Raw genomic sequence first — 16,176 nt, forward strand, 5'->3', positions numbered from 1 at the left:
TTTTTCTGCTGTTGGCTGAAGCATAAATATTGGGCAGGGTGTAGGAAGATGAGAAGGCCCATCTGCCTCTCAAGCTTGTTCCACCATTCGGTAGTAATCATGGATGATTTGTACCTTGACTCCTAATTTGCCTGCTGTAGTTTCATATCCCTTGATACCCTTGCCTAATCTATCACTGTTTTAAAATTTTCAATTTCCCCCTCTGGCTCACAGCTTCTTGGAATTTGGTGGGGGGGGGGGTTCCTGACTTAAACACAATGGAGAACTCCCCTGCTCCTCTTCACAACAGTGTCTCAGGATCTTGTCCCTCCACCTGAAAGGGCAGGCGGGGTCTCGGTTTAACATCTCATCTGAAAGGCAGCACTTCTGACAGTGCAGCACACCCTCAGCGCCACACTCGCATGTCAACCTGGATCATGCAGTTAATTATCTGGAGCCTGGCCTTGTGCACAGCGGATCCCATCAACAGCAGTGAAATAGAAGAGCAGATAGTCTGTTTTCGTGCTTTTGGCTGAGGGATAAGTCATGAGCACATAGGACCAGGTGGAGGCCATTCAGCCTCTGAAACGTGCTCCACCATTCAGTTGGATCATGGCTGGTCTGTATCCAGGGTTTTAAGCTCGAGTCTCTGGAGCAGAGACTTGAATTTCTGACTGCAAGCGGCGAATGAAACCCACTGACGTCCTGTGATTGGAACCGGGGCCACTTCCCTGTCTCAGCCCTGTTAACTGCACCTCTCCATTTGACACTCAGGGTGGGCTGAAGGCCGTAATCTGGACGGATGTGTTTCAGACACTGGTGATGTTTTCTGGGCAGCTGGCTGTCATCATCATCGGAGCCGGGCAGGCAGGAGGGATCGGTGAAGTGTGGCGAATTGCTAAAGAAAACGGCAAGATCGCAGGAATTGAGTAAGTGTCTTTAACCAAAGAAAATACAGCCGGTCAAACTAAATCGGGAGTGACTCTACTGAACCAATGACAAGGAGGTCGGTAACCAGAGGAGCCGATTTAGAATAATTGGCAAAAGGACAAGGTCAGGGATATGATGATTATTTTTAATGCAGTAAATTACTTAATACGGAATGCACTGCCTGAGAGTGATGGAATCAGATTCAATATGAACTTTCAAAAAGGAATTGGATAAATAATTGAAAAGAATAAAGAACCCTTTAGGGCTACGGGGAGTGGGACTGACTGGGTAGCTCTTTCAAAGGACTTGGTGTTCCAGTGTACAGTGAGATTAGTTTGTTTTGCTGATGTGTCCTTACCCTCTGCAGCCTCAACCCTGACCCCTTTGAGCGTCACACCTTCTGGACGCTGAGCTTTGGTGGTGTGTTCATGATGTTGGCGCTTTACGGAGTGAACCAGGCCCAAGTCCAGCGGTATCTCAGCTCGCGTTCGGAGAAGCAGGCGATATTGTGAGTCACCAAATCAAACCAGACCGGGTTGCGAATTTAGCCGAGTTACTTTTGTGCGTTTAACTGCAGTATTCCTGAATCTGAGAGAGGGATCTCACTGTGCGAGGGTGCCACTAAATTAAAAGCTGCTTTTAAACTGCAGCGTGACTTCACCTCGCACCAACAGTAACGAGAACTGGAGATGGCCATTCAGCCCCTTGCTCCTGTTCGGTCATTGAGTTGTACCATGGCTGATCTATGCCTCAACCCCATTTATTCACGTTAACCTCCTTTACTACCCTTATTATTCACTCTTAATATCCTTGCCTAACATAAATCTAACAATCTCAGTTTTGAAGTTGTCAGTGGACACACCCCACCTCCCACCAGCACCGTACCCCCAGCTTCAACAGTTTTCTTGAGGAGAAAGAGTTCCAGGTTTCCACTACCCTTTGTGTGAAGAAGTGCTTCCTGACACCCTGAATGACCTAGCTTGAATTTTAAGGTTATGACCTGTTACTCTGGACTCTCCCCCACCAGGGGAAATAGTTTCTCACTATTGATCCTATTGAATCCTTTAATCACCTTAAATACCTCAATTACAATCACCCCTTCATCATCTAAACTCGAGGAAATACATGCCCAGTCTATGCAACTTGCCCTTGTGATTCAATCCTGTTAGCCCTGGGATCATTCTGATGAATCTGGGCTGATAGTGTCGAGGTTTTCCCTGAACTCGCAATAAGGTGGAGTGAGTGGACTCTCGGACTGCGTTCTGCTGCCGATTCTGCCTCTAGTTTACTCCACTCCATTTAGCTTTAATGCACACCCAAATTGTTTGGCACCATCAACAGGCTACAGGTTAAGGTTCAAGTTCTGCTCCAGAGACTTGAGTCTAATCCAAGCCGACACTCCAGTACAGAGGGAACGCTGCACTGGATAGAGGTGCTGCCTTTCAGATAAGACACTAAACCGAGATTCTGTCTGCCGTCTCAGGTGGATGTAAAAGGCCCCAGGGCCCTATGTCAAAGAGGAGCATGGAGCTCTCCTCGGTGTACTGAAAATATTTATCCCTCATTTAACATCACAACAACAGATTATTTGTTCATTATCACAGTGCTGTTTGTGGGAGCTTGCTGTGCACAAATTGATTGCTGCATTTCAAACTTTACAACAGTGACTACACTTCCAAAAGCATTTAATTGGCTGTAAAGTGCTTTGGGACATCCCGGGACTGTGAAAAGCACTGTTTAAATGCATGTTTTGATCTGTAGTGATCCTTGCATCAAAAGCTCAAGGTGAGGTCCCTCGATCCCTGACATACACAATGAAGAGTCACTCGGCCTCACTGTGCGGACAGCTAATCAACTCTGGCGCCAGAGGCCATTGGACTATCCACCCATCTCTCTCACCAGGGAATTTATGGAGCCTGTAACGGAACTGGAGCTTAAAAAGCAGGGGCGAACAGTTTGGAGTCAACCTCGAACATGTCGGGTGGTTTTTTTTTGTGTGTGTTGTTTCTACCTGTTACCACTCGTTGCCTTTGTTCACCCCCTATAGGTCGTGCTACGTGGTGTTTCCCTGTCAACAGATAGTCCTGGCCATGGGGTGCCTGATGGGCCTGGTTATGTACGCTCGCTATGGAGAGAACGGCCCACTACAGCAGGGTTACGTCAACGCTTCCGATCAGGTACGGCGTCCTTTTTAAAAACCAAACCACGCGAAAGCAGAAAGGAAGAACGTGCATTTATCTAACTGTCTTTCATGGCCGCAGGATGTCTCAAACTATTCATGGCCATTGAATTACATTGAATTTACAGCCCAGAAACAGACTATTCGGCCCAACTCATCCATTTTTGCTCCATGTGAGCCTCCTATTCTCAACATGTCAGCTTATCCATCTCTTCCTTTCTCCCTCATATGTTTATCTCGCTTCTCCTTAAATGCATCCACATTATTTGCCTCAACTGCCCCCAGTGGGAGCGGGTTCCACATTCTAAAGAGGTTTCTCCTGAATTCCCAATGGGATTTATGGCCCCCTTTTGGACTCCTTCAATAACACCCCCACCAGCCCACCCCCACACCCACACAAGCGCTGTCGAAGTATGGTCACCGGCGCAATGTAGGAAATGCGGAAACCAAGCACTCGCACAGCAAGCTCCCACAAAAATCAATGTGATAAATGGCTGGATTGTCTGTTTTTTTAGTGCTGTTAGTTAATGAGAGACTGATATTACAGGAACCCTGTCTTGGCTTCGGTTATTGCCTCACCTACACTGTTCCGCCTTTCGCTTGTATCACCAGAGGGGCTGGAATCTGCAAAGGCGAACTTACAGTAAAGCAGTACTCTCCAAATTCCTTGTCCCGTCTTTCAGGAGAGGTGTTAACCTGAGGCCCGCCCTTCTCTCTCAGGTCGATGTTAAAGATCCTATGACATACTCTATGTATCAGTGCTATTATACACCACTCTTATCCTAATTATCGTGGATCAGTACCGATGGCAGCCATGGCCAGGTAGGTAGCTCACTCGCTTCAATCAGAAAGGGGTTCATGTCCCACGCCAGAGACTTGAGCCCCTTAATCTAGACCGACATTACTCCCAGAGTGCTGCACTGACAGAGATGCAGTCTTTCGCGTGAGCTGTTAAACAGAGGAGATGTCTGCTCTCACAGGATCTCATGAGACTGTTTCCCCAGAATCACAGAATTGTTACAATGCAGAAGGATGCTATTTGGCCCATCACGTCTGTGCCAGCTTTCTGAATGAGCAGCTCACTTAGTGCCATTCTCCTGCTTTCTCCCCATAACCCTGCACATTGCTCCTTTTCAAATAATCATTGAATTCCCTCTTCATGCCTCGATTGAACCTGCCTCCACTGCACTGTCAGGCAGTGCATTCCAGCCCCTGATCACACACTGTGTGAGAAAGTTTTTCTTTCATATCGCTTTCACTTCTTTTACTAATTACCTTAACTCTGTGCCCTCTGGTTCTTGATCCTTCCGCCAATGAGAACAGTTTCTCCCTATCTACTCTGTACAGGCCCCTTATGATTTTGAATACCGCCATCAAATCTCTTCTCAGCCTATCTTGAATAAGCTCAGGGCGTCTTCCCCTATGTCCTGGCCAAGATTTTTCCTTCAATCTACATCATCTAAAAGATGCGCTGCAGTAACTCTTCAAGCCTCCTTTGACAGCATCTTTCAAACTCGCGACCTCTACCACTTAGAAGGACAAGGGCAGTAGATGCCTGGGATCACCTGCAAGTTCCCCTCCAAGCCACACACCACCCTGACTTGGAACTAAATCGCCATTTCTGGATTTTGACTCAATGACAGTAAAGGAACTCCCTCCCTAACAGCACGGTGGGTGTACCTACACCATGTGGACTGCAGCAGTTCAAGAAGGCAGCTCACCACCACCTTCCCAAGGGCAACTGGGGATGGGCAGTGTAGCCAACGACGCCCACATCCAGTGAATGGGCAATATAACATTGCTGTTTTTGGGAGTTCACTGTGTGCAAAATGGCTGCTGTGTTCCCTACATTACAATAGTGACTACACTTCAAAAGGTACTTAATGGCTGTGAAGCCCTTTGGGATGTCCTAAGGTTGTGAGAGGTGCTGTATAAATCAGGAGAAGACCATTCAGCCCATTGAGTCTATGCCTGTTCTCTGCAGAGCCAATCCAGTCAATCCCATTCCCCCACTCAATCTCTGTAAGTCCCTCTAAGACCATAAGACATAGGAGCAGAAATTAGGCCAATCGGCCCATCGAGTCTGCTCCGCCATTCAATCATGGCTGATAAGTTTCTCAACCCCATTCTCCCGCCTTCTCCCCGTAACCTTTGATCCCCTTACCAATAAAGAACCTATCTATCTCAATCTTAAATACACTCAATGAGCTGGTCTCCACAGCCTTCTGTGGCAATGAATTCCATAGATTCACCACTCTCTGGCTAAAGAAGTTTCTCCTCATCTCTGTTCTAAAAGGTCTTCCCTTTACTCTGAGGCTGTGCCCTCGGGTCCTAGTCTCTTATGCTAATTGAAACATCTTCCCCACTCTATCCAGGCCTTTCAGTATTCTGTAAATTTCAATCAGATCCCCCATCATCCTTCTAAACTCCATCGAGTATATACCCAGAGTCCTCAAATGTTCCTCATATGTTAAGCCTTTCATTCCTGAGATCATTCTCGTCAACCTCCTCTGGACACTCTCCTAAGATATGGGGCCCAAAATTGCTCACAATATTCTAAATGTGGTCTGACCAGAGCCTTATAAAGCCTCAGCAGCACATCCCTGCTTTTATATTCTAGTCCTCTCGAAATAAATGCCAACATTGCATTTGCCTTCCTAACTACCGACTCAACCTGCAAGTTAACCTTAAGAGAATCCTGGACTAGGACTCCCAAGTCCCTTTGCACTCCAGATTTCTAAATTCTCTCCCCATTTAGAAAATAGTCTATGCCTCTATTCTTCCTACCAAAGTGCATGACCTCACACTTCCCCACATTGTATTCCATCTGCCACTTCTTTGCCCATTCTCCTAACCTGTCCAAATCCTTCTGCAGCCTCCCCGCCTCCTCAATACTACCTGTCCCTCCACCTATCGTTGTATCATCTGCAAACTTAGCCAGAATGCTCTCAGTTCTTTCATCTTAGATCATTAATGTAAAAGTGAAAAGTTGTGGTCCCAACACTGACCCCTGCGGAACTCCACTAGTCACCAGCGGCCATCCTGAGAAGGACCCCCTTATCCCCACTCTCTGCCTCCTGCCAGACAGCCAATCTTCTATCCATGCTAGTACCTTGCCTGTAACACCATGGGCTCTTATCTTACTGAGCAGCCTCCTGTGCGGCACCTTGTCAAAGGCCTTCTGGAAGTCCAAGTAGATAACATCCATTGGCTCTCCTTTGTCTAACCTACTCGTTACCTCCTCAAAGATTTCTAACAGTTTTGTCAGGCATGACCTCCCCTTGATGAAACCATCCTGACTTTGCCCGATTTTACCCTGCACTTCCAAATATTCTGAAATCCCATCCTTAATAATGGACTCTCAAATCTTACCAACGACCGAGGTCAGGCAATTCGGTCTGTAATATCCCGTCTTTTGCCTCACTCCCTTCTTAAACAGGGGGGTTACATTAACGATTTTCCAGTCCTCTGGGACCCTCCCTGACTCGAGTGATTCCTGAAAGATCACCACTAACGCCTCCACTATCTCTTCAGCTATCTCCTTCAGAACTCTGGGGTGTAATCCATCTGGCCCAGGTGATTTATCCACCTTCAGACCTTTCAGTTTTCCTAGCACCTTCTCCTTGGTAATGGCCACCATACTCACCTCTGCCCTCCCGACTCTCTTGAACTTTGGGGATGTTACTCATGTCTTCCACTGTGAAGACTGACACAAAGTACCTATTCAGTTCCTCCGCCATTTCTTTGTTCCCCACTACTACTTCTCCAGCGTCATTTTCCAACGGCCCAGTGTCCACTTTTGCCTCTCTCTTACTCTTTATATATCTAAAAAAACTCTTGCAATCTTTTATATTACTGGCTAGTTTACCCTCATATTTAATATTCTCCCTCCTTATTTCTTTTTTAGCTGTCCTCTGTTGGTCTTTGTAGGCTTCCCAATCCCCTGGTTTCCCACTGCTCTTCGCCACATTTTACGGTTTCTCTTTAGCTTTTATGCTGTCCCTGACTTCCGTTGTCAGCCATGGTTGCCTCGTCCTCCCTTTAGTATGCTTCTTCTTCTTAGGGATGAATTTTTGCTGTGTCTCCCAAATTACTCCCAGAAACTCCTGCCATTGCTGTTCCACTGTCTTTCCTGTTAAGCTCATCTCCCAGTCAATTCTGACCAGCTCCTCCCTCATGCCTCTGTAGTTGCCTTTATTCAACTCTAATACCGTTACATCTGATTCCAGCTTTTTCCTCTCAAATTGCAGGGTAAATTCTATCATATTATGGTCACTTCCTCCTAAGGGTTCCTTCACCTTAAGGTCCCTTATCAAATCTGCTTCATTACACATCACTAAATCTAGAATTGGCTGTTCCCTAGTGGGCTCCACCACAAGCTGCTCCAAAAAGCCATCTTGTAGACATTCTACAAATTGAGAGCATGTTTAAGTTCAATAGGATTTGAAGGCCCTGCCTCCTGAGAGTTGAATGGGAAGTGAAGATGGTGGAGATGGAGAGCAGATGCATCGAGGTCCAGAATTGGGAAGGCAAGCAATGCAAACATAAACACCCCAGTGTAAGACTGGAGGAGTTTGCGGAGGTGGCGAGAGGATGAGGCAATTTGTAATTGGGTCTGGGATCTTGAGATCAGTAGGTGGGAGGGGGCTGCATAGAGCTTCTGGGGCTCGATGAGCACAGGGCAGGGCTGGAGTTTGGGTTCATGCCTGTGATTCTTGCCATACAATCATGTGCATTTGATACAGCAATGTCAAATCTGGTTTGAATTGCAGATGGTTCTTTATTTCGTCATGGATGTACTTCAGCATTATCCTGGCTTACCCGGACTTTTCACCGCCTGCCTGTTCAGTGGAGCACTCAGGTAGGTACAGAGCTAAACAGGATCTGTACTGAGATACCAGGTTCCGCAGACTGATGGGACCTGTACTGAGATACCAGAGTCTGCAGACCAAAGGGGCCTGTACTGAGATACCAGAGTCTGCAGACTGATGGGACCTGTACTGAGATACCAGAGTCTGCAGACCGAAGGGGCCTGTACTGAGATACCAGAGTCTGCAGACTGATGGGACCTGCATTGAGATACCATATGACCTTGCCAGTGTTAACATTGTATTTGATTAAAAAGTGCAGTCTGTACGTTGTGTCTGCCTGTCTCGCTGACCTGCCCACAACCCTCTTGCTTGTCTGATGTCAAGGAAGATTCTGACTGGAATTCCTTTCTGGAAGAAGGCATCGAGGGTTAAGAAAATGGTTGGAAAAGCAGCCTTTAAAATAGAGGAGGCCCTTCTACCCCTCGAGCATTTTCTGCCATTCAGTGAGATCAAGGCTGATCAGTATTTTAATCCCACCTACCTGCCTTAATTCCAAAACCTTTAATATCTTTGCCCAACAAAAACCTATCGATCTTAGTTTTCATATTTCTATTGACCCATCCCCCCACCCCCCCCATCACCCCCACCACAGCCTCAAAACTTTTTAGAGGTGGAGGAGAGTTTCAGATTGCCTTGCATGAGGAAGTGCTCCCTGACATCACCCCTGAATATGCTGTCTCTAATTTTAAGTTATGCTCCCTTGTCCTCTGCTTCCCCCACCAGGGGAGATAGTTTAACTCCTTTAAAATACCCAAAACCCGAGAGAGTTTAGCTGGGCACTCTGGTCGTTCTCCCAGGTCTCTGTACAAGACTGGGAAGATATGAGTTAGTTCCTTGGTCATGGATCTTGTTGCAGCTAAATAGGCTCGTGTCTTCATAGAATCATCAAATGGTTACAGCACAGGAAGAGACCGTTCGCCCTATTGTATCCATGCCAGCTCTCCACATTTTCCCCATAGCTTTGCAAGTTTTTCCTCTTCAGATAATAGTCCAGTTCTCTTTTGAAAGCCACGACTGAATCTGCCGTCACCACATTTTCGGGCAGTGTTTTCCAGATACTCACCACTTGCTTCGGTAAAAATGTATTGGATCTAATCAGGACTAACCCTGATGGCAGGGCAGGCTCAGGAAGCGGTTAATAAAGCATACGGGTTTTATAAATAGAGGCATGGTGCGCAGAAACAAAGGAGTTAGGATGAACCTTAATAAAACACTGGCGTGGCCTCAACTGGAGTAGTGTGTCCCATTCTGGGTCCTACACTTCAGGAAGAATGTGAAGGCATTAGAGAGGGTGTCAGAAAGATTCAGGAGAATGGTTCCAGGGATGAAATTAAATTAATTCATTAGTCTAGCAGCTCAGATAAGGTTTGCTAGACTAATACAGGAATGGGCAGGTTGTCTTATGAGGAAAGGCTGGACAGGTTTGGCTGGTATCCACTGGAATTTAGAAGAGTGAGAGGCGACTTGATTGAAACCTTTAAGATCCAGAGGGGTCTTGACAGGGTGGATGTGGAGAGGATGTTTCCACTTGTGGGAGAACCTAGAGCAAGGGGTCACTCTTTAAAAATAAGGGGTCGCTCATTTAAAAACCGAGATTAGGAGAAATTTTTTCTCTGAGGGTTATGAGTCTTTGAAATGCTCTTCCTCTAAAGGTGGTGGAATCAGAGTCTGAATATTTTTAAGGCAGAGCGAGATAGATTCTTGATTAACAAGGTGGTGAAAGGTTATCGAGGGTAGGCAGGAATATGGAGTTGAGGTTACATTCAGATCAGCCATGATCTTATTGAATGGCGGAGCAGGCTCGAGGGGCCAAGTGGACTAATCCTAATTTGTATGTTTATATGTTTCTCCTCGTCGCCTTTGGTTTCCTCTGGTTCTTGACCCTTCTGCAAGTGAAAACAGCTTCTCTCTATCTATCTGAAATCCTCCATGATTTTGACCATCTCTAACAAATCTTGTCTGAACCTTCTCTTCTCTAATGAGAGCAGCGCCAGCTTCTCCAATCTATAACTGAAGTGTCTCATCCCTGGAGCTATTCTCGTGAATCTTTTTGACACCCTCTCTAATGCCTTTGCATTCTTGTGTGGGACCCAGAATGGGACACACTACCCCAGTTGAGGCCACACCAGTGTTTTTGTTAAGGGTCATCATAACTCCCTTGCTTTTGTGGGATCCTTTATGCTTTATTAACCACTTTCTGAACCTGCCCTGCCATCAGGCCAGTCCTGATCAGATCCAGAACATTTTTATATAAAAGCAAAATACTGGAGACAAAATGTGCTGGAAAAATTCAGCAAATCTGGCAGAATCTGTGGAGAGAAAACTATTTCGAGTCCAGTATGGCTCGTTTGAAGAAGAATTATTACAATGCAGAAGGAGGCCATTCAACCCATCATGTCTGCACTGGCTCTCTGAATTAGCCCTCCCTTAGTGCCATTTTCCTGCACTCTCCCATAACCCTGCACATTCTTCCTTTTCAGATAACACACTAATTCCCTCTTGAATGCTTCAGTTGAACCTATCTCGACCACACTATAAGGCAGTGCATTCCAGACCTTGACCACTTGCTGCTTAAAAATGTTTTTCCTCATGTCGCTTTTGCTTCTTTTGCTAATTGCTTTAAACCTGTGCCCTATCGTTCTCGATCCTTTCATGAGTGGGAACAGTTTCTCCCTATCTATTCTGTTCATGATTTGAATACCTCCATCAAATCTCCTCTCAACTTTCTCTTCTCCAAGGAAAACAGCCCCAACTCCTCCAATTTATCCACGTTACTGAAGTTCCTCATTACTAGAACCATTCTCGTGAATCTTTTCTCTCCATTACCTTCACATCCTTCCTAAGACATGGCATCCAGAACAGGATGCAGTACCCCAGCTGAGGACGTATTCGTGTCTTATACAAGTTGAACATAACCTCCTTGCTCTTGTACTCAATGCCCCTATTAATAAAGCCTAGGTTACTGTATACTTTGTTAACCACACTCTCAACCTATCCTCCTTTGGTAAAGGCAGTTGCAAAGTATTTATTTAATACCTCAGCTATGCCCTTTGCACCTGTCGGTAATTTCCTTGCAAATTTGTCCCTCCACATCCTTTTCACTAGCTGGTGGCCTATAGACTACACTGTGAAATATAATTTTTGTTCCTTAGCTCTAGCCAAATAAATTCTGTCCTTGACCCCTCTGGGACATTCCCTTTCTCCAGTACTGCAATACTGTCACCCTGCCCCCTTTTCATTCTTTCCTATCTTCCCTGAACACTTTGTATCCAGGAATAAAAATAAAAATAGCTGGAAAAACTCAGCAGGTCTGACAGCATCTGCGGAGAGGGATACAGTTAATGTTTCAGTTCTGATGAAGAGTCATACGGCCTCGAAACATTAACTGTATTCCTCTCCGCAGATGCTGTCAGACCTGCTGAGTTTTTCCAGCTATTTTTACTTTTGTTTCAGATTTCCAGCATCCACAGTATTTTGCTTTTATCTTTTTGCTTGTATCCAGGAATATTTAGCACTCAGTCCTGCTCTTCTTTAAGCCAGGTCTCGGTTACCGCCTCAGCATCATATTTCCACATGGCAACGTGCACCTGTAACTCACCAATCTTATTTACCACACTCCATGCATTCACACACATGCACAGTAACCCTGATTCAGACTTTATTACTTTGTCCCTTACTCTAACCCAACCTATTAATTTACTAGCATATTCTTTATTCTAGTGCTATCTCCCTCTCCCAGTATTCTCTGCACCTTGGTATTCGTCTCTGATATCATTTACTGGCACCCACACCCCTGCTGAGTTAGTTTAAATCCTAGCATATTTTATAGGCCCATCAGTGAGGTGGGAACCGGTTTAGACTGTATCCACACTGATGGGGGTTTTTTGATCATGTTCCTGAGAGAGTGCAGGGTGTTGACGGTGATGGGATCCTTTATGTTGGTGGATCGAGCACATTGGCTGGATGACTTAAAGAGCCATTAAACAACGAACAAATTAAGAATTAAAATGGAGTAAAAGAGGGTTTGAAAGCCATCACTCAGTTCGGAACTTTAGTTGCATTCAATGCAAGGTATTGGAAACTACCTGGACAGTAAATTGCTTCTGAGGAGTTCATGATGCATGTGTTTCTAGATTTGGCTCTGCATATACTGCTCTGCATCTACTCCAAAGATGATAATTGTTAGCAAAAACAGAATTACCTGGAAAAACTCAGCAGGTCTGGCAGCATCGGCGGAGAAGAAAAGAGTTGACGTTTCGAGTCCTCATGACCCTTCGACAGAACTAGTTCTGTCGAAGGGTCATGAGGACTCGAAACGTCAACTCTTTTCTTCTCCGCCGATGCTGCCAGACCTGCTGAGTTTTTCCAGGTAATTCTGTTTTTGTTTTGGATTTCCAGCATCCGCAGTTTTTTTGTTTTTTTCTCTGATGATAATTGTTAGGTTTATTACTTACTGTCTCTAGCTTTCATGTATCTGTTATTAAAAGGATGAGAATTATTCCACAGCCAACTCTCAGTAGCAGTGGAAGCTGTGTTAGGCTCTCTATTTAATGCTGAATCGTTGTTTGCATCTCCTCAGCACAATATCATCTGCATTCAATTCGCTGGCTGCTGTCACCATGACCGACCTGGTTAAACCTCACTACCCACACATGACTGAGGCTCGAGCCACACTGATATCCAAGAGTCTCGGTAAGTGACAGTGGAAAATGACAATTTGCATATATATAGCTTCTTTAATGTTGTACATGTTTCAAGATGCTTCATAGGAGCGTTATCAGCAAAATTTGATGTCAGGCAGATGACCAAAATCTTGATTGAAGAAATAGGTTTTGAGAGACTTCTTAAAGGAGAGCGAAATAATGTCGGAGAAGTTTAGAGAGGGAATTCCAGACCCAAAGGCACGGCCACCAATGGTGGAGCAATTAAAATTGGCGATGTGCACGAGGCCAGACTTAGAGGAGCGTCGATATCTCGGAGGATTTGTAGGACTGGAGGAGGTTACCAAGATAAGGAGGGCTGAGGCCATGAGGGGATTTGAAAACGAGGGTGAGAGCCGTAAATTCGAGTTGCTGCCCTACGTAGGTCAGTGAGCACAGGGGATGGCGGGGGGGGAATAAGACTCGGTGCGAGCTGGGATGCAGAGCAGTGGGGTTGGGAATTTGCTAACCTGAAATTCCGGGATCTGTTTGAAGTGAATGTAGCATTGTTCATTCTGCCATCAGTGAGGATTTAAATAATGCGTATCCTATGGTTTCCATCTCAAGCTGACCAAAGTATTTGAGCAGTGAGTCTGGCTTAATTAGATATTTTAATCGGCTTCTGCCTTGTGATGTATTTATTTTGATGTGATTATCCCAAGCCTGGAATTCAGTTTCCTAATATGTTGGCAGCAGTGGTCACTCTCCAATGACTATGAACATTCAGCGTTAAGGAAACCAACACTTGCAGATTGGAAAGAGGGCTGAAGGAAACTTAGAAGAAAGAAAGGCTTGGATTTCTATCATGCTTTTAACGACCGCAGTGTTCAAAAGATTAGCTGAATTACTCATGCAGAGAGCTGGCACAAACAGGATGGGATGAATGGCCTGTTTCTGTCCTGTGATCATTCCGTGATTTTACAGATACTTCAAAGTGTAGTCACTGTTGTAATAGAGGAAATGTGAAATTAATTTTGTGCATGCTTCCAAAGACAGCATTGTGAGAATGACAGGGTAAACCTGCTTTTTTGATGTTGGTTGAGAGATAAATATTGACCTGAGCACCGGGGAGAACTCCCCCAGTGTGCCATGGAATCCTTTACGTCCACTGGGAGAGCAGGCAGGGTCTGAGTTTGGTGTCTCATCCAAGAAAATAAGGCCTAATATCAACAAGCTCCTGTGTCCCAGACAGCACTCTTCCTGCTTCCCCATCAGCAGAAGGACTTTCAAGCCATCAAGTTTCTGTGCTCTGGAATTTCCCTCCCCATTCGTCCCCCACAAACTCCTGCACCCTTCTGGTTCTCTCCTCACCTTGTAAACTACCTGGCCACCCCATCAGTCACCTCCCTTATTCTACCCAGAACTACAGACTCAGTGGGCAGAATTTTCTGCCTGTCAGGTGACAATAGCCTCAATCGGCTATTGACAGGTAGGCGGGCGGACAGCTGATCTCGCTGCGCCCCCGCCTTCCTGCATATTTAAATGGAGCAGGATGACCCCCGCCCCCCCCCCCCCCCCCACGATGTCATCCTGCGTCGGCGAGCGGGCCCCGCCCCCAACTCGCCGACGGCAAAATCCAGCCCAGTGTACCTGCCATCTAAGAAGAGATTAGAATCACAAGGCAATGAGGGCTAGGGAGGCAGGAGGTCTCTTGTAAATTTGGACTGTCTTTTAGTGGTGAGGCATCACTGTGCAGGATCCTCCCTCAAGTGCTTTGTGGGTAGAACCAATGCTGTGTCCTGTGTCTTGCAATAGCTTGGTGAGATTACATAGAATTTACAGCTCAAACAGGCCATTCAGCCCAACTGTTCCATGTTGGTGTTTAAGCTCCACACGAGCCTGCCGCTATCCCTCATCATCTCACCCCCTCACCCCATCAACGTATCATAGAGTTGTAGAACAGTTGCAGCACAGATGGAGACCATTCCACCCATCATGTCCATACTGGCTCTCGGCAAGAGCAATTCACCTAGTTCTACTCCCCTGCCTTTTCCCTGTGGTCCTGCAATTTTTTTTCTTTTCAGATAATTATCCAGTTCTCTTTTGAAAGCCTCGATTGAACCTGCCTCCATCACACTCTCAGGTAGTGCCTTCCAGATCCTGACCACTCGCTGTGTGATAAAAAAGGGTTTTTCCTCATGTTGCCACTGCTTCTTTTGCCAGTTGCCTTAAATCTAGAGTGCCCTCTATTTCTCGCTCCTTCTAACAATGGGAACAGTTTCTTCCTACCCTGTCTAGATCCTTCCATGATTTTGAATACTTCTATCAAATTTCCTCTCAACCCTCTCCTCCAAGGTGAACAGTCCCAACTTCTCCAATCTATCTGCATTAACTGAAGTTTCTCATCCCGGGAATTTTTTCTGCACTCTCTTCAGTGCCTACACATCCTTCTTAAAATGCGGCACCCATACTTGACTTGATACCGAAACAAACTTTTATTATAACTCTCTTGGTTTTGTACTCTGTCTCTGTTTATAAGACCAGAGTACTGTGTGTTTTACTAACTGCTCTCTCACCATGCCCTGCCGTCTTCAATGATTATTGCACAAATACCCCCAGGTTCCTTGGTTCCTGTGATCCCCTTTAGGTTTGAACCTTTATTTTATACTGTTTCTCCCCATTCTTCCTACCAGAATGAATCACTTCACACCTCACTGCATTAAATTTTATTTGCTACATGCCCGCCCACTCCACCAGCCTGTCTACGTCCAGCTGAAGCCTCTTTCTAGCCTCCTCACAGCTCACAATACTTCTGAGTTCTGCAGTATCCACAGATTTTGAAATTGTACCCTGTACACCCAAGCCTAGGTCATTAATATATGTCTGGAAAAGCAGGGGTCCCAACACCAACCACTGGGGGACCCCACTATAAACCTCCCCACAGTCTGAAAAGCAACTGTTCACAACTACTGGGTTTTTTTTCTCTATTGACTCGCTTCTTCTGAAATGCACCTGTGATATTTGCCTCAATCACTTCAATGTGGTAGCGAGTTCCACATTCTAACCACTCTCTGAGTAAAGGAGTTTTGACCTCTGGATTGTGCCTCTTATCTGTAGAGTGCAGTAAATGAGAGTTCCTATGTTTTTGCAGCACTGGGCTATGGGTTGCTGTGTCTCGGAATGGCGTACATCGCATCGCTGATGGGCTCAGTGCTACAGGTGCTGTATGATACACCTATCTTTACATGTATTTGTATTACTCCCGAGTGCCTGGAGTTTGTTGACGTGTTTCTCCTTTACAAACTCAGGCGGCGTTGAGTATTTTTGGGATGGTTGGCGGTCCACTGCTTGGAATCTTCTGCCTAGGAATGTTTTTCCCCATGGCTAATTCGACAGTGAGTTTTGGGTTTTGAATATTCCTTTCCGCTTTAGCAGCATTTTCACGTTGGGGGAGGCCCGTCTTAGTGCCAGCTTGTTTGAAGGTTTTCATGGTGGGAGCGGTAGCACTGAGTAAGACAATTTTACAGTTACACCATGTAAAGAGCCATTGTTACCTTAAAAAGAGTCCCTTTGAAGA

At 45.7% G+C, this 16,176-nt stretch overlaps 1 protein-coding gene across 2 annotated transcripts in view; it reads left to right on the forward strand.

Annotated features, from left to right (window-relative positions):
• slc5a6a (solute carrier family 5 member 6a) overlaps nt 1-16,176 on the forward strand; it is a 79,658-nt gene that overhangs the window by 56,808 nt on the left and 6,674 nt on the right. For both annotated transcript variants that reach the window (XM_041185965.1, XM_041185966.1), the window contains exons 6-12: nt 754-908; nt 1,277-1,417; nt 2,957-3,086; nt 7,861-7,949; nt 12,539-12,651; nt 15,751-15,818; nt 15,908-15,994. In XM_041185965.1, the coding sequence (XP_041041899.1) occupies nt 754-908; nt 1,277-1,417; nt 2,957-3,086; nt 7,861-7,949; nt 12,539-12,651; nt 15,751-15,818; nt 15,908-15,994 (783 nt within the window). The remainder of the gene's footprint in view (nt 1-753; nt 909-1,276; nt 1,418-2,956; nt 3,087-7,860; nt 7,950-12,538; nt 12,652-15,750; nt 15,819-15,907; nt 15,995-16,176) is intronic.

This window comes from Carcharodon carcharias, chromosome 4, assembly GCF_017639515.1.
Source record: "Carcharodon carcharias isolate sCarCar2 chromosome 4, sCarCar2.pri, whole genome shotgun sequence".
NCBI classification, from domain to species: Eukaryota; Metazoa; Chordata; class Chondrichthyes; order Lamniformes; family Lamnidae; genus Carcharodon; species Carcharodon carcharias.